At 40.0% G+C, this 24,404-nt stretch overlaps 1 protein-coding gene across 1 annotated transcript in view; it reads left to right on the top strand.

Moving 5' to 3' along the window:
• Window positions 1-24,404, top strand: part of FTCDNL1 (formiminotransferase cyclodeaminase N-terminal like) — a 42,020-nt gene that overhangs the window by 9,533 nt on the left and 8,083 nt on the right. The window contains exon 5 of the mRNA XM_052635790.1: window positions 21,938-22,123. Within this exon, the coding sequence (XP_052491750.1) occupies window positions 21,938-22,123 (186 nt within the window). The remainder of the gene's footprint in view (window positions 1-21,937; window positions 22,124-24,404) is intronic.

Below are 24,404 nucleotides of genomic sequence, written 5' to 3'. Positions count from 1 at the left end.
GCTTGTGCTTCCTCTAGCCCAGAGTTTCTCATGATGTACTCTGCATATAAGTTAAACAAGCAGGGTGACAATATACAGCCTTGACATACTCCTTTTCCTATTTGGAACCAGTCTGTTGTTCCATGTCCAGTTCTAACTGTTGCTTCCTGACCTGCATACAGATTTCTCAAAAGGCAGGTCGGGTGGTCTGATATTCACATCTCTTTCAGAATTTTCCACAGTTTCTTGTGATCCACTCAGTCAAAAGCTTTGGCATAGTCAGTAAAGCAGAAATAGATGTTTTTCTGGAACTCTCTTGCTTTTTCCATGATCCAGCAGATGTTGGCAATTTGATCTCTTGTTCCTCTGCCTTTTCTAAATCCAGCTTGAACATCTGGAAGTTCACGGTTCACGTATTACTGAAGCCTGGCTTGGAGAATTTTGAGTATTACTTTACTAGCGTGTGAGATGAGTGCAATTGTGCAGTAGTTTGAGCATTCTTTGGCATTGCCTTTCTTTGGGATTGGAAGGAAAACTGACCTTTTCCAGTCCTATGGCCATTGCTGAGTTTTCCAAATTTGCTGGCATATTGAGTGCAGCACTTTCACAGCATCATCTTTCAGGATTTGAAATAGCTCAACTGGAATTCCATCACCTCCACTAGCTTTGTTCGTAGTGATGCTTTCTAAGGCCCACTTGACTTCACATTCATTCCAGGATGTCTGGCTCTAGGTAAGTGATTATACTATCGTGATTATCTGGGTTGTGAAGATCTTTTTTGTAAAGTTCTTCTGTGTATTCTTGCCACCTCTTCTTAATATTTTCTGCTTCTTTGAGATCCATAATATTTCTGTCCTTTATCGAGCCCATCTTTGCGTGAAATGTTCCCTAGGCATCAGTTCAGTTCAGTTTAGTCGCTCAGTCGTGTCTGACTCTTTGCAACCCCATGAATTGCAGCACGCCAGGCCTCCCTGTCCATCACCAACTCCCAGAGTTCACCCAAACTCATGTCTATCGAGTCAGTGATGCCATCCAGCCATCTCATCCTGTCGTCCCCTTCTCCTCCTGCCCCCAATCCCTCCCAGCATCAGGGTCTTTTCCAATGAGTCAACTCTTCGAATGAGGTGGCCAAAGTATTGGAGTTTCAGCTTTAGCATCAGTCCTTCCGAAGAACACCCAGGACTTATCTCCTTTAGAATGGACTGGTTAGGTATTGTCTATTGACTTCTCACTGCAGACGATGAGAATTTAGCTTCCTTTCACGACATCCCTCAGCCCCAGTGTGTGTGCAGACACACACACACACACACACACACACACACACTTAAATTTTTTGGTTAGTATTCAGTGGTCACATTATTATCACTATGTAAACATTATTCACAGTGAAGCATTTAGACTTTTATTATTTTACCCTTTCTGTAAAACCTTTTCTTTTTGCTAAAATGGATTGTTGTCTTTTTGATTGTTTGTTTCCTTAAGTTTTTTATATCCTTGAAAGTGAAGTCGCTCAGTTGTGTCTGACTCTTTGTGACCCCCCCGGACTGTAGCCTACCAGGCTTCTCCATCGATGGGATTCTCCAGTCAAGGATACTGGAGTGAGTTACCATTTCCTTCTCCAGGGGATCTTCCCGACCCAGGGATCGAACCCGGGTCTTCCGCATTGGAGGCAGACGCTTTAACCTCTGAACCACCAGGGAAGCCCAATTTCCCTGGGCTTTATATACTTACCACTGATTTAACCCCAGACTCTGTCAATAATAACACTTATCCATGCATTCAGATAAAACACATCATGTCTTGACTGTTCTATAAATTTTGTCTTCTTAAACAACCATCTTCTAGAACTCTTTGATCTGATCCAATTAGAACCAGTTACTCTAAATTTGTTGAGGATAACTGTCATCATAGCATTTCCTATTACTATTTTCCTAGGTTTTCCCTTCCTCTTTCTACATTTTGGATATCCTGGTTCCTGAATCCCACATGTTCTCTCCCCACCCTCCCCCCACCCCCCCGCCGCCTTATTTTATGCCCTTGTTTTAGTGGAATGTATCCTCTTCTGGCTTTATAAAAAAAGGGGGGAGGGGAGGAGGAGAATAAATTTTTGAGAACTTACATGTCTGAAAATGCCATTATTTTACCTTCATACTTAATTTTTAGTTTGCCTAGGTATAGAATTATCTGTTAGAAATGATTTTCCTTCATTTTGAAGACATTGTATCAATTCTTATTTCCATGTTGCTGTTGAGACTTCTGAAGCCATTATGATTCCTGATCTTTGTATATGATCTGTCCCTTCTCTCTGGAAGCTTGTAAGATCTTCACTTTGTTTCTAGCGTTCTCGAATTTCTATGATGTGCCTTTGCATGCGTCTGTTTTCATCCATTATGCTGGACACACGGTAGGTCCTTTGAGCCCTTGAAACTCATCCTTCATTGCTGGAAATTCTCTTGAGTTATTCCATTGATGACTTCTGTTTTCTCAGTTCTTTCTGGATGCCCCATTATTTGGTTACTGGAACTCTGTACTGGTTCTCTATACTTACTTTCTCTCTCTCTCTCTTTTTAAAATCACTTTATATTTTTACAATAATTACTTGTAAATGTCCTCTACTTTATATCGAAAGCCTTCAGTAAGTTTTCATTTCTTCTATATTAGTTTCCAGTTGCTTTTATGTACTCTCTGAGTGTTCATTTTTCTAAATAACATCCTGGTCACATCTCATGAATATAGTAGCAATGTATAATTTTTGACAGTTTCTTCTTTCCGCATGTTGTCTGTTCCCTACCACCATTTACACCCCCAGGTTGCTTTCTCCTGTTTTGTTTTAAAACCTTCCTCAGATGTCGGATGATCGTTGGTTGTCTGCTTTCTCCAAGAGTGGACACTGAAAGACTGAGTGGATAATCTGAGGATGTAAGTGAGGTTTGTGGCCTGGTTGTTTCTTTGGAGAATTCCTTTTTCAGTATCTTTGGGGTCTTTCTTCTTGGGTTTTTCCGGTTTCCTAAAGAAGAATCCACCAGTCTTCAGCCTGGAATATTCAGCTGTCCATGATTTAGGAACTGAGTTGCAGAAGAGGCTAGAAGAGTCTCAGCAGTTAGTATGCAAATGTTCCCTTCATTCTCCTCTTTTCATGAATCCCCACTGCCCTCAGCTGTATCCCCTAGTCCAGACACACATAGTGTTTACCTCTTATGTCTTCTGCCAGTTCCCCGTCTGTGTGGAGGGGGTGGGATCTAACTGCTGCTGAAACAGACTTTCCACCAGTCTCCCTGTTTGGAGCTGTGCCTTTAGCCCCTATCCCAGAGTGAGGTCACCAGTTGTGACCGTTGCCAGGTGCCTGTGCTGTAAGTCAGGCCGCCTCTCTGCTGTCCAGGGTCTCCTGCTCCTCTTATATCTGTTCTCCAAGTTCAGTGCCATCGCTTCCTCTTCCATTTCTGTTTGTTTGAGGGAATCAATGCTTTGCAAATAGATCTCTTTGACATCTTTTTTCTGGGATTTTTGGAAGAAGTAAAAGTAAACATAGGGATGGATCTACACTCTCATCTTTACTTGGAAGTCCCTACTTCTCTGATTCCTCTTGGTGATTTTGATTATCCTGGATCCTTCAAGAGCGCAATGAATTCACCTAATTGGAACCAAAGATACATTTACAGGAACATTACTCTTTTTTCTGACTTCTACCTCATAATCACAGGTATTTAGTCTCAATTTCTAGACTTTGGTTATTTTTTTATAGACTGATGACTGGGGGCCATTGCGCTGCGTGTATGTTTTCCACTTGTTCCTTGCTCAGTGTTTCATGTGCCAGAGACAGTGTCTCTGAAATGTGACCTCGTTTCTCACTCACACTCAAACCTTCCTAAGAAGGACTAAATGAAGATGGAGGGGCGGGGTCAGAGCAGGAGGTGCTCAGACAAATCCCCTCAATGATTTGCCAGTGAAAGTGGGCTTAACTAACCTGTGATTTCATAATATTCTGCTTTGAAAGTCTAGACCATAGCTATGAATATTGTAAATCATATGGAAACTTGCTTTTTGTGTTCTGTCATTAATCAAATGAAATGACATTTATATAATGCTTTGTGAATTGACATTATTTAGAAGATTGGAAAGATAAAATGCTAGTTAAATAAGTTACATAAATAAAGATTTAGCACTTACATGATTGGTTTTTTTTTTAATTTACCTTAAAATATATGACCATTAATGAATTTAATTTGATTTGTCAGCCTTGTTAGGTGATGTTTCAAGTGTTTTTATGCCTTGGAGAACATGTGCCATGACAGATTCACACGACATCAACACTTGTATGGTAGTCTTAAGACCCTTCGATTACCTTATTACAGATTGTCAAAACATGGGCTGATCTGGCAAAGCAGGAACAACTTTTCACTTCAAGAATTTCCTACTCTGATTCTCCAGTTGCTATGGAGATTCTCATAAAACAGCCTTGGATTTCATTGTGATTAGTGAGTTTAGATGTTGAGTTCTGATATTGTTCTCTCTACCATTAACACTGCCCTCATTGCCATAGCATAAAAACAATGGTTGATTTTACAAGCATATGTTAACATAGTTTTAGGACATAGCATTTACTTTGAGATTTATAGGATACTGCCATCAGACAAAAAGCTGGGAAAAAAAGGGATTATGCATTGGGAAAGTACCTAAAATATCCAAATTGATTTCCAGAAACTTGAGTATATTTTAACTACAAAGAAGAGTTACTAGGTTGTTCATAAATGTATACTGCTACAGGCTTAATAAATGCAACAAGATTATATCCACCACTGTCAAACAGAGCTACTCATAAGGAAGAAAAAGGCCAAATGAGAGGACTGGGATAAACTAGGTTGTTCCATCGTGACAGGCAGTTACCGATGCACACAGTCATACTTGCAAAAGCTGCTCTCTTTCTGTCACTTTGGCTCTGCCGCAGCCTGAAGTCCAAGTAAATTAACAAACACTCCGTGGGCACCCCTTGGCCAGTGGGGTACCTGAGCCTGTGGATGGACGATTCTAAGGCCCATTCCAGCAAGACCAAGCCCCAGTTGCTCACAGCAATGACTGGTGTGATAACACACCCTTGTATTGGCTTTTCTTTCTTCCCTGTTTCACTCTTGGTGTGTACTGAATAGACTTTATTGAAAATTTTGACAGGAATAAGTGTATTATTATTTTATTTAATTAATAAAATAATTGTTATGCTTCCCAGTTGGTGCTAGTGGTAAAGAACCCACCTGCCAATGCAGGAGACATAAGAGACACAGGTTCGATCCCTGTGTTGAGAAGATCCTCTGGAGAAGGAAATGGCAATCCACTCCAGTATTCTTGCCTGGAGAATCCCATGGACAGAGCAGCCTGGTGGACTATATAGTCCATAGGGTCGCACAGAGTTAGACACATCTGAAGTGACTTAGCACAGCACACATGTGTATTATAAGAATCTTCTAATTGGGATGAGTAGCTGGAGTTCATGAAATCTTTGCTGCCTGACTTTATACTTCTCATAATTCTTCCCTAGTCTAAAAGTCTATAGTTTAAAATTGGGAGACCCCTACCCCCCCACCACTTCACCTAGGGAAGGGGTCTCCTAGAATACTCAGGATTAGTTATGGGTCACTGTGGGAGATGTTAATACTCACCCTTTAACTAGCATAGGCAGGTCTGGGGTCTCAAAGTTTAGAGGTTCTAAGTTTTCTGATTTTCAGCATATATATATGTGTGTGTTTGTGTGTGTGTGTGTATAGCACCCAGAAATTACATTTATGTTATTGCTGGTGTTATTTTAGAGAATATTGACCTAACAGAGGATTTATAGCAGATGATTGATATGATGCTAACTTTTTTGAGCCTAGACCTCTAACCTTGGCTATGCTTTTCCTGAATTCCTTTCCATCTGTCCTTCCTAGTGTATGGAGTGATTTCTAGGCCACTAGGATACAAACATTCTGAAGAAATAATGTAGTGATGCTAGTGGCATTGATGGGCCTGTAGAATTAAGTGCATCAGCACAAGTCTCTGTACACCTCATGTGTCCACCAGCCTATCCACTGGTTTCCACTTGGCAAGTGAGGGTGTGCTTCTCAGGAAACCCAGAACATGTGTTAATAGTAATGATGACAACACTGGTCATTGTGAAATGCTTTTATAATAATTATAGCATTATTTATTAGATTTTCATTTATTGTGTGATTCAAAATGGCATGTATTAAATAACTCACACTCCAATTTTAATTAACCAAAATATATCATCAGGTAATATCTCAAGATAAAAATTGTTGTGCCTCTCTTACCCTCATAGTCTATACGTGACAGTGCCCTGGATAGTCTAAGTTATCTGCTACCTTGAGGGAAATAGAATTCTTATAATGTGAGTGAGGAAGTAGCGGTCATTGTTTGTGTGTGGATTTTTAGGAGCCATTTAATTTTTAAATTTTTTCTTAATATATACATTTCATTGAAGTATAGTTGACTTACAATGTTTTAGGTGCACAGCAGAGTGATTCAGTTATACCTATACACATATATTATTTTTCAGATTATTTCCCATTATAGGTTATTATGCAGGTCAGGAAGCAATAGTTAGAACTGGACATGGAACAACAGATTGGTTCCAAATAGGAAAAGGAGTACGTCAAGGCTGTATATTGTCACCCTGCTTATTTAACTTACATGCAGAGTACATCATGAGAAACGCTGGACTGGAAGAAGTACAAGCTGGAATCAAGATTGCCGGGAGAAATATCAATAACCTCAGATATGCAGATGACACCACCCTTATGGCAGAAAGTGAAGAGGAACTAAAAAGCCTCTTGATGAAAGTGAAAGAGGAGAGTGAAAAAGTTGGCTTAAAGCTCAACATTCAGAAAACGAAGATCATGGCATCCGGTCCAATCACTTCATGGGAAATAGATGGGGAAACAGTGGAAACAGTGTCAGACTCTATTTTTTAGGGCTCTAAAATCACTGCAGATGGTGATTGCAGCCATGAAATTAAAAGACGCTTACTCCTTGGAAGAAAAGTTATGACCAACCTAGATAGCATATTCAAAAGCTGAGATATTACTTTGCCGACTAAGGTCCGTCTAGTCAAGGCTATGGTTTTTCCTGTGGTCATGTATGGGAGTTGGACTGTGAAGAAAGCTGAGTGCCGAAGAATTGATGCGTTTGAACTGTGGTGTTGGAGAAGACTCTTGAGGGTCCCTTGGACTGCAAGGAGATCCAACCAGTCCATTCTGAAGGAGATCAGCCTGGGGATTTCTTTGGAAGGAATGATGCTAAAGCTGAAGCTCCAGTACTTTGGCCACCTCATGCGAAGAGTTGACTCATTGGAAAAGACTCTGATGCTGGGAGAGATTGGGGGCAGGAGGAGAAGGGGACGACAGAGAATGAGATGGCTGGATGGCATCACCGACTCGATGGACGTGAGTCTGAGTGAGCTCCGGGAGTTGGTGATGGACAGGGAGGCCTGGCGTGCTGCGATTCATGGGGTCGCAAAGAGTCGGACACGACTGAGTGAGTGAACTGAACTGAAGATATTGATTATAGCTCTCTGTGCTATACAGTAAATCTTTGTTGCTTATTGCATATCTCTTTTTTTCATTAGAAATCGAGCATTCTTTTCACACTAACTCAAACATGTGAGTCAAAATAATATAAATTTTTTAGTTAGGCAAACATTCATAAGTTTTCTAAGTTATACATATTATTCATAAAATTTATATATGTATATACAAAAGCTTTTCTACTACGCTTGATAAAAGCTTGGAAAAAACATCAGAAAAGTAAAGGAGAGATGGAGAAATTGGAAAACAGAAACTAAATGAAATGGGAGCACTGAATATAAAATAGAAAAAGTGAAACAAAAAAGTAAAAGATCATCATATAGTCCAATTGTTTTTAAACGTGAGAGTACTCATTAGAAATATATCTGGAGCTTTGGAGGAAAAAAAGCAGTATCTGGGCCTTTGTATTTTTCGAAAAATTCCAAGATAACTCTGATTTTCATCTGGATGTTAAAAGTGATCACAGGTTTTTCTATTAAATGATAGTTTTGGTGATATGTAATTCTATTATTTTTCTGTTGACCAATCATGATACAGTGGTATTAAGTGAGTAATAATTGTATAATCGCAATAGTAAAAGATGTTAATCAGTTTTTACAGTCAACAGCAGGACAGAAAAAAAGATAATTACAATTGCAAGCCACAATGGGAACACCATTAACCTAACAATGTAAAATAATTGCATACAGTTAGGGGGGGTCAAGCTGTATGATGTGATAAGTGGAAGTACATACAAGCACATTTTCATCCACCAAGCCAGTCTATGTTTTTTGGTTGGTGCATTTAATCCATTTACATTTAAAGTAATTATTGAGATGTCTGATCCTGTTACCATTTTCTTATTTGTCTTGAGTTTATTTTCTGTAGGTCTTTCCCTTCTCTTATGTTTCCTGCCTAGAGAAGTTCCTTTAGCATTTGATTTAAAGCTGGTTTGGTGGCGCTGAATTCTCTTTTGCTTATCTGAAAAGCTTTTGATATCTCCATCAAATCTGAAGGAGAGTCTTGCCAGGTAGAGTATTCTTTGTTGTAGCTTCTTTGCTTTCATCACCTTAAATATATCTTGCCATTCCTTTCTGGCTTGTAGAGTTTCTGTTGAGAAATCAGCTGATAACCTGATGGGCATTTCCTTGCAAGTTTTTTGTCATTTTTCCCTTGTCGCTTTTAATATTTTATCTTTGTCTTCGGTTTTTATCAGTTTAATTACTATGTGTCTCGGTGTTCTTCCTTGGGTTTGTCCTTCCTGAGACTCTGTGCTTCCTGGACTTGGTTGACTATTTCCTTTCCCATGTTAGGTAAATTTTCAGCTATTATCTCTTCAAATATTTTCTCGGGTCCTTTCTGTTTCTCTTCTGCTTCTTGGACCTCTCTAATGTAAATGTTGATGTGTTTAATGTTGTCCCAGAGGTCTCTTAGGCTGTGTTCATTTTTTTTCATTCTTTTTTTCTATATTCTGTTCTGTGGTAGTAATTTCCACCAATCTGTCTTCCAGGTCATTTATCCATGCTTCTGCCTCAGTTATTCTACTATGGATTCCTAGTATAGTATATTATTCATCTCTGTTTGTTTGTTCTTTGGTTCTTCTAGGTCTTTAGTAAACATTTCTGGCATCTTCTCCATTGTTTTCCTGAGATCCTGGATCCTCTTCACTATCACTATTCTGAATTCTTTTTCTGGAAGGTGCCTGTATCCACATTATTTGGTTGTTTTTCTGGGATTTTATCTTATCCCTTCATCTCGGACATAACTTTCTGCTTTTTCACCCTGATTAACTTTCTGTAATGTGGTTTTTGTTCTAGCTGTGGGATTGCAATTCTTCTTGCTTCTTCTGTCTACCCTCTGGTGGAGGTGGCTAAGAGGCTTATGTAAGCTTCCTGATGGGAGGGACTGGCAGTGGGAAAAACTGGGTCTTGCCCTGGTGGGCAGGGCCTGGCTTAATAAAATTTTAATCCAATTATCTACTGATGGGTGGGGTTACACTTCCACCTTGTTGAGTGTTTGGCCTCTGGTGACCCAGCTCTGGGGTCTGTGGGCTGTATAGTAGGGTTGATGGTGATCTCCAAGAGGACTTACACCAAAGAGCACCTTCCAGTATTGCTGCTGCCAGTGTCCCTATCCCTGTGGTGAGCCCCTGCTGACCCACACCTCCACAGGAGACCCTCCAACACTAGCAGGTAGTTTTGGTTCAGTCTCCTGTGGGGTCACTTCTCCTTTTCTCTGGGTCGTGGTATGCACAAGATTTTGTTTGTGCTCTCTAAGACTGGAGTCTCTGTTTCCCCCAGTCCTGTGGAAGTCCTATAATCAAATCCCACTGGCCTTCAAAGTCAGATTCCCTGGTGATTCGGAGTCTCTTTATCAGATCCCTGGTCTGGGAAGCCTGACGTGAGGTTCACAATCTTCACAACAATGGGAGAACTTCTTTGGGATTATTGTTCTCCGGTTTGTGAGCCACCCACCTGGTGGTTACGGGATTTGATTTTATTGTGACTGTGCCCTTCCTGTCGTCTTGCTGTGGTTTCTTCCTTGTCTTTGGACTGGGGTATCTTTTTATAGTGGGTTCCAGCATCCTTCTCTTGATGGTTGTTCAACAGCTAGTTGCAATTTTGGTGCTCTTGCAGGAGGAGATGAGCACATGTCCTTCTACTCTGCCATCTTGAACCAGAGTATCATAAATTTTTTAGTTAGGCAAAAATTAGTAAGTGTTTTAAAATGTAGATAATATATATAGTGTTTATATATATATGTATATAAAAGGTTTTGATACAGGCCTTTTGATAAAGGCTTAAGAAAGAAAATTTAAAGAAAAAGAAGAGATGGAGAAACTGGAAAACATTAACTTGTGTGTGAATTTTTGACAACCAAAAAGATAGGACTTGTGAAAACAGGTTACAAAGTGTATTCCATAGCAATACAGTCGAGAAAAAAGGAAGGCCACCTCACTGTTTGCTCCCAGGAAGATGAGGACTGGGGTTGGGCTTTGGGAGGAGAGCATTACAAATAGTACTTGTCTTCCTTTCCCAAATCTTGAATCAATTCAACAGTAGAGAAAGGCAGATGAGAAGTGGAAATACTAACTTTATTACTGATAAAACTAATGTGACAGCTCAGCTTACCCAGCTGGAGAATCAGACATCCAACCAGTTACAGGCAGCACTAGACAACACAGGCCTGACCCTGGCAAGCTAATGGCAAGGAGGAGATGGAGTGGAATGGACGTTTCCTGCTGATGGCTAGCTCCGAAAAAGGAAGAGAGGAGGGTGGAGCAGGCCTCTGCACACCCCACTTCTCTCCCAAACTCCGCATCAGGGAATGGATGTTGGGAGGGAGCAAGGCCAAGTGTTGTAATTTCCTAAAGGCTGTAGTAACAAAAGTGCCACAGACTAGGTGGTATAAACCTCAGGAATTTATCATCTCACAGTTCTTGGGGCTAGAAGTCCAAGCTCAGGGTGTCGTCAGAGCTGGTTCCTTCTGAGCACTGGGAGGGAAGGAAGGATCTGTTCCATTTTGGCTTGTGGATGGCTCTCTTCGTGTTCACATGGCATCCTTCTTGTATATTGTCTGTGTACAAATTTCCGTCTTTTATGAGGACACCAGTCATGTCGGATTAGGGCCCTGCTCTAATCCAATATGTGACATCATGTTAACTAATTATATCTCAATGACCCTACTTCCAAATAAGGTCATGTTCTCATATCCTGGGGGCTATGACTTCTATAGATGAATTTGGCAGGGGCACAGTTTAATTCATAACAGCCAGTAAGACCAGTAGTACTCTCTACATGTGGAAATAAACATCAGTAGTGAGCAAGAAGCATTTTCCTTCAAAAGGAGATTTATTTATTTATTTATTTATTATCCCACACACGGTACACTTTATTGAGTTTAAACAGCACAAAGTTCTGACACATGTTATTGATGGTAGATAAAATATTGTTTTTACTGAGTCTATAAAATATTTATTTCTACTTGTTAGAGATATTTCATTATTTTTTAATTAATTTATTTTAATTGGAGGCTAATTACTTTACAACATTGTGGTGGTTTTTGCCATACGTCGACATGAATCAACCACGGGTGTACATATGTCCCCCATCCTGAACCCTCCTCCCACCTCCCTCCCCACCCCATCCCTCTGGGTTGTCCCAGAGCACTGGCTTTGAGTGCCGTGCTTCATGCATCGAACTTGCTCTTGTCATCTGTTTTACATATGGTGATATACATGTTTCGATGCTATTCTCTCAAATTATCCCACTCTTGCCTTCTCCCACAGAGTCCAAAAGTCCGTTCTTTATATCTGTGTCTCTTTTGCTATCTTGCATATAGGGTCATCATTACTGTCTTTCTAAATTCCATATATATGCATTATATGCATTAATGCATTTTTTATATATGCATATAATACATCAAATGCATTCTTTTTTATAGCTGAGTAATACTCCATTGTGTATATGTAGCACAACTTCCTTATCCATTCATCTGCTGATGGACATCTAGGTTGCTTCTATGGCCTAGCTATTGTAAACAGTGCTGCAGTGAACATTGAGTTACATGTGTCTCCTTCAATTCTGGTTTCCTTGCTGTGTATGCCCAGCAGTGGGTTGCTGGGTTGTACGGCAGTTCTGTTTCCAGTTTTTTAAGGAATCTCCACACTGTTCTCCATAGTGGCTGTACTAATTTGCATTCCCACCAACAGTGTAAGAGGGTTCCCTTTTCTCCACACCCTCTCCAGCATTTATTGTTTGTAGACTTTCAGAAGGAGATTTAAGTGGTGGGCATGGGTGCCTGGAAATGGGCATCCCCTGAGAGGTGATAAAAAGGAGACAGATTGTGGATGGGGGATGGGAGAACTTTCCCAGTTTTGGGGGCAAGTGGTGAGAGTTCAGGCTAGACATGAGACTTCTAAGAGGTTGTTGAGTGTTGACACTGGCCAGTGGCCAGGAAGATGGAAGAGGTATGAGAGCCAGACACGCACGAGGAGCATGCAAACTGCCTCATGCAAACTATTTGTTTGGCATTTGGGTGTCTCTGCTTGTGTGGGAGAGCCACCTTTACTGTCCCTTGCTGTGGGGAGTTGACTTCATACTGAAGGCTGTTTATGCATTGCTGATCCATTGGCCAGCAGAAGGCTTCCTGGCCATCCCCAAAGTTTAGCCAGGTCTCAGCTGAACTACTCTTGGGGAGTCCCAGCTTGTTAACATCCTCACTGAAAGAGAATAAGAAGTCCTTATGAAATGGATGCACTATAAGGAAGCCTCAGGCCAATTTCAATCCCACCCACCCTTTACAATATACATATGCCCATGAGCTTTTGATCAGTGTGATCTAAACAGTTACATCACATTGAATGGCTAGACAGGGAAGCCAGATGGTAAGTGGACAAAATAAGGTTTTTGGAGCTGAATAAACCTGAGCTCAAACCTAGACATTCTACTTACTTGCCAACTGACTTAAGGAAAATTGTCTAGTCTCTTTTATAGTCTTTTTTGGTCTTATATCTATACCATGGGGAATAATATCATCCTGTCAGGATGGTTATGAAAAATGGGGCATAATATCGTCCTGTCAGGATGGTTATGAAAAATAATGCCCATAAGTAAAGCCCCTGGTCCCCTGCCTTGCACCAGGAAAGAGCTGTCACTATTTTTAGTGATTCTCTGTGGCCTTATGGAGGGGGTTGCTGAGCAGTGGGGGCCTAGGTGATCCCCCTCCACCATAAAAAGAGTGGATTCCTCTTCTCTGTTTTGTGTTATTGAGATTCTAAATAAAGTACCTCTTGAGAAAGGGATTGCACGACAAGATGTTTGCAGACCTCTCAGGCAGAAGATCTGTGAAGTGCTTTCAACTCTAAAATTCTAGGTCCTATAGCAGACAGCTTCTTCCATGTCAGTTCTTATCTTGCAGAATGGTATTCAGCTCCCATTTCAGAGAACTGCTATGCAGGTAAATGAAGAGGTATTTGTGAGCATCCAAGCAGTGCTGGAGTGCCTGTTATGTTTCCGTTTACCATAGGACAGGCTATGGGACTATAGGAGAAGCATAATAGAGCTCCTCCTCGCAAGAAAGCTGGGCCATGAAACCTGCACCTGAGATAGGAGACAACACCATTTGTTGTTGCTGTTTACATGGGACACAATAAAGCAAGTGACTGAATGCAGTGTAAGTTCCATATGTTAGGTCACTCAAGGAAGTGTAATTCTTTAAAGAAAGAGTATCATGTCTGAACGAAATCTGCAGCATATTTCCTACAGAGGAATAACAAGCTCTCTGTATACACATCTCCATGAAAGTGTATGTTATATGCAAGGAAACAGTAAGATTCTTGGATATAAAGATCTATGTGTGGGGGAGTTCCCTGGTGGCCTAGTGGTTGGGATTCCGGGCTCTCACTGCCATGGCCCAGGTTCAGTCCCTGGTCAGGGAACTGAGATCCAACAAGCCATGTGGCACAACCAAGAAATAAAAAGTAAATGCACATGTGTAAAACGTGTCCTAGACTACTGTTATACCATATGCATGCGTGCTATGTCGCTCCAGTCCTGTCTGACTCTGTGTTGCCCTATGGACTATAGTGTGTCAGGCTTCTCTGTCTATGGGATTCTTCAGGCAAGAATATTGGAGTGGGTTGCCGTTCCCTCCTCTAGAGGATCTTCCTGACCCAGGGATCGAACCCACATCTCTTATGTCTACCTGCATTGGCAGGCGGTTCATGTATTTTTATGGATACCTATATTGCCATGAAATTGTATGATTTGCTAAGGTTTTTGGGGCACATGAGGATAGGTCCAATTTTTTCATTCAATAGCTGGAAAACAGACCTAGAAATATTAAGAAACGTACTCATCGTTTTCCATCAAGACAGCAACAGAACAGAGGATCCTCACAGCTGTTTATTTATTCAACCTTGCCTAGAACTTTTTGTTCTCTTTTTCAAAATTTCAACATTACAGATGTGGTTAAAGTTCATCTCTGTCCATCAGCTACATCCCTGCCGAGTTATGGCATAGTATGCTCACATTCAGTCAAGAATTTCCCCCATACTTTTATTTCTACCTATGTATTTACTCATAAATCCAATATAGTATTTGTTGTATGTATTTGTAGTCTAAATGCTATTGTACTATCACTTAAAATTTTTTTATTTTATTTTTTAATTGAAGTGTAGCTGATTTACAATTGTTAGTTTGAGGTATATAACAAAGCGATTGTGTTTTATATATGTATAGTGTATATATAATATATATACGTATAATATTGAAGATTCTTAACTTTTATATTCAGCAAGATATCATGGAAATCTATCTAGGCCATTCCCTTTAACTGCTGTATAGTTATCATAATATGCATATATCACATTTTTTTCTATTCTACTTATAGACATTCAGGTTGTTTCTCATTTTTTCAATACAAATAATGTAGCTGTGAACATTTTTGAATATACTTTCCTGTATACAAATGTAAGGATTTCTTTAGAGCAAAAAAAAAAAAAAAAGAATGGAATCTTTAGGTACAAATGTTTCAAAATATTTTCACAGATTAATTTTTATATGAAAATCAAGTGCTTATTCTGACCTTGTTTCCATTAGTACATAACAAGTTTTTTTCTTTGCATTTTATTTTTTACTGCCATGCCAAAGGTAAATTGACAGCTCAGAGACACAAGTGAAATGACGTTCTTTTAGCAAGTACTATTCATTTTTAATTACAGACACTGTTGTCAGCATAGCATTATTTGTAACCTTATTTGTCCTTTAGAAAGGAAATGCGATAGGGTAAACAGTAGCATCCAGTGACATGCAGCAGAGTTTTGCACTCCCCGCCCCCAACCTGGCTAAATTGTTTTCTGCTCCCTCAAGAAAGAACAGGCCACAGAATGTGTCAGTAGAAATGCAGTTTAGGAATTGCACTTGATCTTGTTTTTCAGCATAATGTTTCTGTTCTTTCATCATAAAGATCAGCTGCATTTTATTTTTTTCCAGTCCCTTAGAATAACATCCAGTTCTAGTCAGCATGTTTAATGTACTTCTCAATGATGTTCTAGCACAATAAATTTTCGTATCTCGTGCATGTGTACATATGGTAAAAATTTCTTCACGTTCTAGCCATGTGGGGGAGGAATATTGTGGTTGCTTTGTTAATGCAGTGTTTGTGTTGGAGTGGTTACGGCCCCGCGCTTTAACTCTCAGCGCTGGGCATAATGAGATGGCTTTGATGGTGGCGTAAGAGTCTGGTGGGATGGTCACAGCTTCACACTTCAAAGCTGAGCATATGGGGCGAATACTGGGTAGCTTTGTGCTCTTTGGGGATGGTTAGGAGACAATTCTTAACAGCTCTGTTTAATGAAGACATTGGAAAAGGAACACTCCATCTTTAAAATAATTTTGAATTGCAAAGAGAGAAATTACCACTACCCCCCTTCCATAGACTAAACTAAGAATAATTTTTCCTAGTCTGCACTTAATTAGAGAGAGTGAAGCATCACAACTACACTGTATTTTCAAATGTCTTCTTTTTCAAAGTAGTGTAGCAAGATTAATCGGCCAGTTTTATTTTAGGTATGTGTATGGATTTAGGCAAAAACTTTTAGGGCTATCTGTTTTACCATCTGAGAGATTTTTATGGCTTCTGGTAGAGAATCTTTTTTTTTTTCCTTCTCATTAAAAAATACATAAATAAAAAAATCAACTAAACAAGAAACTTGGCTATATTAAGATAGCTATACTAAAACTAGAGGATGCTTATAAGATTTCAAGTCTAGCACTCAGTTTAATTTTTAGATTCTGTGCTTTTTTTCCCTCTGCTTTTTATTGAGTATGAGGTGATGGGGTTGAAAAATACACTTTTTGATGGGTATGTCCTGATGAGAATGTGTCAGTAGGCTTTTTTGAGTATCATTAGAGTTCTGGTTTAAAAATAATAATAATAAGACTTACTTTCAGACTGTGAGCTGAGGAAATAGAATTTATCTATTCCTAGTGGAAAGGGAATGACAGGCTTGAGGTTTTTCCTAGCTGTGCATTTTGACTGCTGTCAAAAATGTAACAAAACCAAGCATATCAGTTATGTTCTTTGAGCTTCTGAAATGCAGTTTCTGTTTAACAGTTAAACTTTAACTCCCTTTACATCAGTAGTCCTGAAATTCTCCTGAAAGAAACAAAAGCAGAAAGAGAAAGAATGATGTCAGATATTTCTGTAGATATGAAGTATATGTTAATGTAAGGCAGGTGAATACATTTAATAAAATGGGTTCTTAAATACTGTCTTAAATATTGTACATTCTCAATAAAATACTACATTTCAGCCATAGTTAAATCTGTTACAGGCTCAGAAATAAACATTTGTGTTAGGGATATGAAGCTCCTGTCTCATTGTGCTGGTCCTCCTTTTGCAAAGAGGAATAACCAAATTAATAATAATAGAAGTCTCTAGAGGTAAGGCTGTAAATGATAGTTATACATGTGTACAAATGACTAAAAATCATTTTCAAGTACAGAAGATCAGCTAACCATAAAGGTTGCATTATGTTTTCAAATACTGTCATTAAATCAGCCTTTTTAGAATATGACTAGTGAAAAGGGAAAGATCAGAAAATACAAATAATAGTGGTAGGGAAAAGTTGTCAAAAATGGCAGAGAAACTACAATTTAGGAAGCTGCAGTTTTGCTTTATCTGTTTCAAGCAAGCAGGAGGACATCATACTCTGTTGGCACAAGGTAATTCAGATGTTTTTCCTCTCTGACGTTACTGACTGTCTCAGGTAGCCCACAACTGCAGGTGGCTCTGACAGCTGCGGGCTGGAAGACAGCTCGTAAAACATGATGCGGATGATGGAAAACTGATCACATGGTTTCTCACTAGGGATACATCGGGTGCCTGCTGGTCTTAAACCCTGTTCTCATTTTGTTAGCATAGCGACCCCTTATCTCACATGTAGGTTTGGAATGGATGCTGCTATTTCAGGTTTGTAGCGTCCAACATCTGCAAAGTGCTTAGGAACCAAATTCAATTCATTCAACTTAACAAATGTTGATTGTTTAGGGAGTTTGAAACCTAGATAGAGGAAAAAAGTCCACGATTAACTATATAATACAAGTAGATTAGATTTGATGTTCTATCAATAACTACATGTATTCTCCAGGCAAGAATACTGCCGTGGGTTGCCATTTCCTTCTCCAGGGGATCTTCCCGACCCAAGGATCAAATCCAGGTCTCCTGCAGTGCAGGATTTTTTTTTTTTTTTTTTTTTTTTTACTGTGTGAGCAACCAGGAAGCCCACTATATGAACATGAGAGGGAGAAATGAAATCAGTGGAGGATGGGGGAGTGCAATGACAAAGCAGGGATAAGTTCAGAAGTTCTGGTTTCTTGGGACCCATTGAAAATGTGGAAAGTCCCTGCTCTGGAAGTGCCTGATTCCACTCTTGGGGGAACACCCGATTTACAGGAAATGCACACAGAACTATTCCTTTAAACAATGCCACTTACCTAAAAACTGTGAGACTTGAGCTTGAAGATTCAATAATTTTATCTTCTTTAACAGGCCTGTTTGTTTGCATGATGTGAGCATTTGTAATTAGTACAGAGGATAATTTTTACATAGACTAATTGTGAAAATAAAATGATAAAATTAAAACCCTTTTTTAAAATGCAGTTCATATAACAAGTAAAATGCCTTGCTAGCAAGTATTCTTCTGACCAAATTTGAGACATTTCTCTAAAATTCAGGCAATCTAATTTACTCTTCAGTGACATTACAAATGCTTAACCTTCCATGGGCCTTTGGGTTAGTCTTTAGAAACATAAAAGTTCCTTCCTTGAGCGTGAAGAGTATAGTGTACTGTCTCTCATGCTAAATATTATTTTGGCCTTGGTTGTCTTTCATTGCATGACAATAATAAAATGTCTTATTCATTATTAGAATTATAAGAATAGAAATTAAGAATTTATAAGAATACCATTTCATTATAAGAATAAAAATTGTTTTATTCTTTCCATCATGAATTGCTGTAGAAGAGATAATGGCAAAGGAGTGCTGTTTAAATATGTGAGAATTTTGAGTATGTAGGGACATACCGATCCAGGAAGGTATTCGGAATTTTCAGAATTCAGAACAGTGGGGTAGGCTTGCAGAGGGGAGAGGAAGCACCCCCCCCCCCCCACCCCATTGTGTTCAGTCATGCTTTTCTTAGTTGATCTAATCTTAATCTCTCTATCTATTCTATGGGATAGCTTCTTTTCTTTCTTGTTTCTTTCCTACCTTTATTTTTTTTTCCTTTCCTCTTTTTATCTCCCTCTTTTTTCTTTTAGTTTTAGTAAAGGTTTTTTAAAGCAGGTTTCAGAAGTCATATTCTTTACCTCTGTCTTATTTAAAATATCTAAGCAATGTGAACATACATTTATATCACTACAATGCCATTATCACATCCATCAAAATGATCATTTTTTTGATGCCTACTATCCACTATGTAATCCAAGCAAATGTCTTTCTGTGATTGGCTTGTATGAATCTGGATCTATACATGATTCACGTATAGAGGTGATTGTTGTATCCCTGTCTCTTTGGATATAATCCAGTTCCCTGCACGTGCCCCGCCCCCTCCCCCCCCACCCACCCCCAACCATTTTCCTTCTGATTCACTGCTTTCAGAAACTGGGTCAGTTGTCCTATGGAATTCCCACATTCTGGATCTCTTTGCTCCCTGGTGGTGTCGTGTAATTTGTATCTTTATCCCTGTTTTTTCCTACAAACTTTAGGTTAGCCCCAGAGGTTTGATTGGCTTGAAGGGTTTTTGTTTTTGCTTTTTGGCAAAAGTTCTTCGGAGGTAGGCTGTGAGCTTTCTATGTATACTATGAGGAAGCCATAGTGTCTGATTATCTCACATCTAGTGATGTAAAGATGAACTACCTTTGTTCATAATTGACTTTTCAGGAGGGTTTCATACATTGATGATCTTTGCCCTGAAACAGTTATTTTCTTAGGAGACCCAAAATAGTGATCTTCTAATGCTTTCTTCCACATTTATTAGTTAAGAGTTTCTTTCTAAGTTAAAAATCTTTCCCTCATCAGTTCAGGCTATCTCGCTACACTGAAATACAGTTTATATAAGAAAGGGAAGGTAAATGCTTATTTTTATTCCTTTTAATCACCAGATTTCTAGATAAGGATTTGGTGCGTTAGAGGAAGGTTTTTTTTTTTTTTTTTCGTCTTATATATAGAGAACTTGAAGCTCAGAGGTGGCAAAAAAAATTGCTCAAGATCTCCAACAGCTATTAAGGAACAGAAATGGTATTCAAACCAGTATCTTCTGGCCTCGAAAGCTTGTGCTATTTCTACTATGTACCCCTGCCCTCAACCCTGTCAACTGCTACTGCAACTGCCTTTGTCCCTTGCTTTGCTCTTCAGGAACCAGCTTCAAGACTCCTCCTTTACAGCACTGTGGGCTTTGTACGCTTATACAATACTCCAGAGCTGTAGCTCCAAATGGAGGTGCTGGCCTGTCTAGGTCAGGAGCTGGGCCAAGCCAGGAGACAGGTCACATTGTCTCTACTTAGGAGAGGTTTTCCCATCACAGTTTGTGCTTTAGGCTCCTGCAACAGCCAAAGTGTGAGTCACTGTAAGTTACGGTTGGACCAAATATCAGTGATGGGTATACTTTGGAGAGTCCTCAGATGTTAAGATGTCTTAACTAGCTCTTCTAAACCATTTTCCCTTTCTTCTGCCACCCTAGCTCTCTGCCATTCCAGATTTGAGGGGAGTATTTAGGTAACTGCCTAAAGGTCATCCTGTAATTCCTAAAGCTCTGTTGACTGTTTGTGTCCCTGGCATCTGGCCCCAACCACCTCCCAGAAACCTGTGGTCCATTAGTATCTTAAAGTAGTGTTAAAGAAGCAGAGATCACTTAGTAAATTTGGAAGATTTTCTTGGCTTTGTGGTGGCAACAATATCATGGGTTTCTAATGCTGCCATCTCTACCTGACCCAGAGGAAGAAAGAACATTTCCCTAGATTTTGTATGACCCAGAGGTACAAAATCTTTTTTTAATGTCCTCTACATTTCAGCCATCCCAATCAACGTGGCAGTCTACATTATAAAGAAGCAAATACCAGACTTCAGAATTGCAGTTTGAGGTTTCCTATGCTTATTGTGGCTAAAGGCTCCATCTCAGCCTTGGATGTCCCGTGATGCACCTCAAGGAGGCCCACACTCTTGCCATCCCCAGGCCAGCACCCAAACTTCCTAAATACCTACAATAAAATACTTAAAACATCAGGAAAATAAATTATGTTATCTCTATCCTTGCTTACCGGGGACTATACTTAGTGACATGAAAACAGCAGTTCCCTGAAGCAGTTCTCTAGAAAAAAACAGGAAAGCAATTCTGTAATCTGCCTTGAGAAGATAAGGTCAGAGATAGAATCTAGATATAAAAGTGGAAGAAGAAGGTGAAAAAGCATTGATATTCAGAGTAGCCTCCATAAAATTGTATTTAGATACTAGACTTCTTACAGAATATCTGTCCCAGTGCTGCTGTCCAGAAGGACTTTCTGTGATGATGGCAATGTTCTGTATCTATGCTGTCCGATAGGGAGACCACGTGTGGTTACTAAGCGCTTGAAATGTGGCTACTGCAACTAAAAAAACTTACTGCATTTTAATTAATTAAAATTAAAATTTAATGGCATGTGTAGCTAGGAGTTGCCATATTGGACAGTGCAGATCTGGCCCTTGTATTCTTAAATTTTTCTTTCTCCTAACAGTGTGCACATTTTGGAGCTGTTATAAAATTGTTCAAAAATTGAAGGTACTGATTTCATTCATCTTGGTGATGTTTTCCCTATGGAATTAGATTTGTAATGGCTTAGAAATTCTAGCCTCCTTTAAAGTGTAACGTGTTGCTCAGTGGTTTTCCACTCTTTGCAACCCCATGGACTGTAGCACACCAGGCCCCTCTGTCCATGGAATTCTCCAGGCAAGGATACTGGAGAGGGTTGCCATTTCCTTCTCTAGGGGATCTTCCTTTGCCCTTTTCCAGGGGATCTTCCTGACCCAGGGATTGAACCCAGGTCTCCCGCATTGCAGGCAGATTCTTTACCATCTGAGCCACCAGGGAAGCCTTGTACATAAATTTTATTATGAGACTAACCAAGGAAAAGTTAATTATGCTCAAACTTTGAATTTGAAAATTTGTGTGAATTATATACCCTTTAGTCGTGATGATTATAACAGTGATGGGAAGGCACTTAATGCGACTAAACTGTACACTTAGAAATGGTTAAAATGGTAAATTTTGTGTTAAGCGTATTTTACCACAATAAGAAAATTCTGTGTTTTGTTTCTTTCAGCAGTACTGACTTTAATTTAGTCTTGTTAACATTTCCTGCTGCCCATAGGCCTCGCTGAGAATCTGGTCCTCAGTGTTCCTGGCTGCAGTGTGTTTCTCTTTGGTGAGGCCGACCTGCCTGAGAAGCGCCCTCTTGTCCAGAGAAGGAAGCAGCTGGGCTGGTTCACAAGGAGGGATTTCAGCGCTCTTAAACCTGACCTGGGACCTGCACCTGCCAGAAGATGTGGTTTGACAGGTTCGCAGTCTGGATTTTTTTTCTGCTTTGGTTTTTAAACTTGAGAATCCTGCAGTTGCCTTCATTTGGTCTCTCCCACATAATGCAGGAGGGTTACAGCTGGAGCTTTCTTGATTTGCTTGAAGGTCTCCTCTCAGCTCTTTCTACTCGCGCCTCCATGAGCTGCTCAGGGAGGCTGGAAGCCCTCATCAGATACTTGATAAGAGCCCCTAAGAGGGATGTTCAGGATAGACAATGAGCCCTGTTCATCAGTGGCTGCACTGATGATGAGAATGGTTATCACTGGGATGATGGGTCCCGTTGGCCAGGCATGAGGTTGTATCTGGAGACACCTGGCGGCTCAGGATCTGGGTGTAACTTACTTTTAGCTGGTGAGAAAGGCTTTCAGTACTTAAACATTCAGAGTGTCCAGGCTGATGCTTACACCTGACAGCCGGTGGTGGAGGCACCCTGGAGAGAGGCTTTTCTACACTGCGGGCTCTAGAACAGAGAGAACGAACACAGGGAGCAGTATTCTCCCTTGGCCTGGATCTCATCCACTCTGCTCTCTCTCTGCCACTCCTGCCCACACCTTGCTTAGAGCATATCTTCAGAAAAGGCAGTGGCATCCTGCCAGAAACTCCATCCCCATTTGTTGCACTTCACCATCCTAGGGCCATTCATTTGAGTCTTGATTCTTACATCACTCACTGCACTTCACCATCCCAGGTCCATTTATTTGAGTCTTGATTTTTTTTATCCTCTAATGGCTCAGATGGTGAAGCGTCTGACTACAATGTGGGAGACCCGGGTTTGAGCCCTGGATTGGCAAGATACCCTGGAGAAGGAAATGGCAGTCCACTCCAGTACTATTGCCTGGAAAATCCCATGGACAGAGGAGCCTGGTAGGCTACAGTCTATGGGGTTGCAAAGAGTCGGACACGACTGAGTGACTTCACTTTCAGTATCTTCAGTTAAACCATGTTAGGTCACATTTTGATAGTTAATATCTTAGCTGTTACTAAAATACTAGGTCCCAAGAAGCAAGAGGTGGGCAACCATAAGAAACACATTTCCTCAAGGCACAATTACACATAGGCTTTTGGTTACTAATCCCTGGTGCAGAATTCTTCTCTCAAACCAATGATATCTATCATCAGCTAGAGCAGTACAATGAAAAGAGTACAGGCTTTGAAAGTGAAAGTCGCTCAGTTGTGTCTCACTCTTTGTGACCACCCCATGGACTGCAGCACACCAGGTTCCTCTGTCTTTGGAATTCTCCAGGCAAGAATACTAGTTGCCATTTCCTTGTCTAGGGGATCTTCCTGACTCAGAGATCGAACCAGGGTCTCTTGCATTACAGGCTGATTCTTTACCATCTGAGCCACCAGAGAAGCTCAGAGTGCAGGCTTTGAGGCTATGCTCAAATCCTGACCTTGCTCTTCATTGGCCATGTGACTTCAGAATGTTCTTTAGCTCAATAAGCCTCAGTTCCCATATCTTTAAAATGGCCATATTAATTATTTTTCCCTCATGAGACTGTAAAGTTGAAAGGATGGCTATTAAGTGCCAAACGTGGTACCAAGAGACCATTTTTTCCTTCCGTTTAGAGAAAAGATTTATTTAAAAAGTGATTATAAATGTGTTTTAGTCTTTACTTGTGGAAAAAAAGGAAGAAGCTGATTGCTCCCTGCCAGTTTGAACCTCACATATTTTCCCACGATTTGTCTCACAAATGGAGAAGTGTAAGTTTGTGACTAAGTCTTCAGAAAACTATTTCCTGGTTTCTAATTTGAGCCTCACTGAAGACCAAAAGGATTATTCCACAAACCTAGTCAGCACAGTGCCGAGTGACTGAGATAGAGGATGGGAATTAGAAGCAGGAATCCTAGTACTAGAGAACAGAAGAACGGGATTTAGTGTTGGGTTAGACAGTCCCTGGGAAAACTTAAGTCTCATTTCTGCAGTGTTGTGGGGCTGAATGGGTTGGTGTTTGAGAAGAACTTTAACCTGCTCTAAAAAGCATATCTGAGTTAAAAACTAAATGTTCATGTTATCACTAATCATGTTCAGTCTTCTAAGAACAGACTCAGTTTGTAATTGTTTAAACCAAAGTGAACAGTAATCCCACCTAATGATTGTCTGATAATCTTACCTATTTTACATTGTTTGTTTGGAATGGACAACCCATTGGGGATTTTGATTCCTTTTCTGTTTTTTACTCCACATGGAGATCTGTGATTTACATGGAGAATTTCATTAACATCTGAAAATCCTAAGTTTACTTTAAAATGCCAAGATT

This window comes from Budorcas taxicolor, chromosome 2 (assembly GCF_023091745.1).
Source record: "Budorcas taxicolor isolate Tak-1 chromosome 2, Takin1.1, whole genome shotgun sequence".
In the NCBI taxonomy this organism is placed as follows: domain Eukaryota; kingdom Metazoa; phylum Chordata; class Mammalia; order Artiodactyla; family Bovidae; genus Budorcas; species Budorcas taxicolor.
Note: the sequence above shows the minus strand (reverse complement) of the source record. Positions and strands in the feature narration are given on the sequence as shown.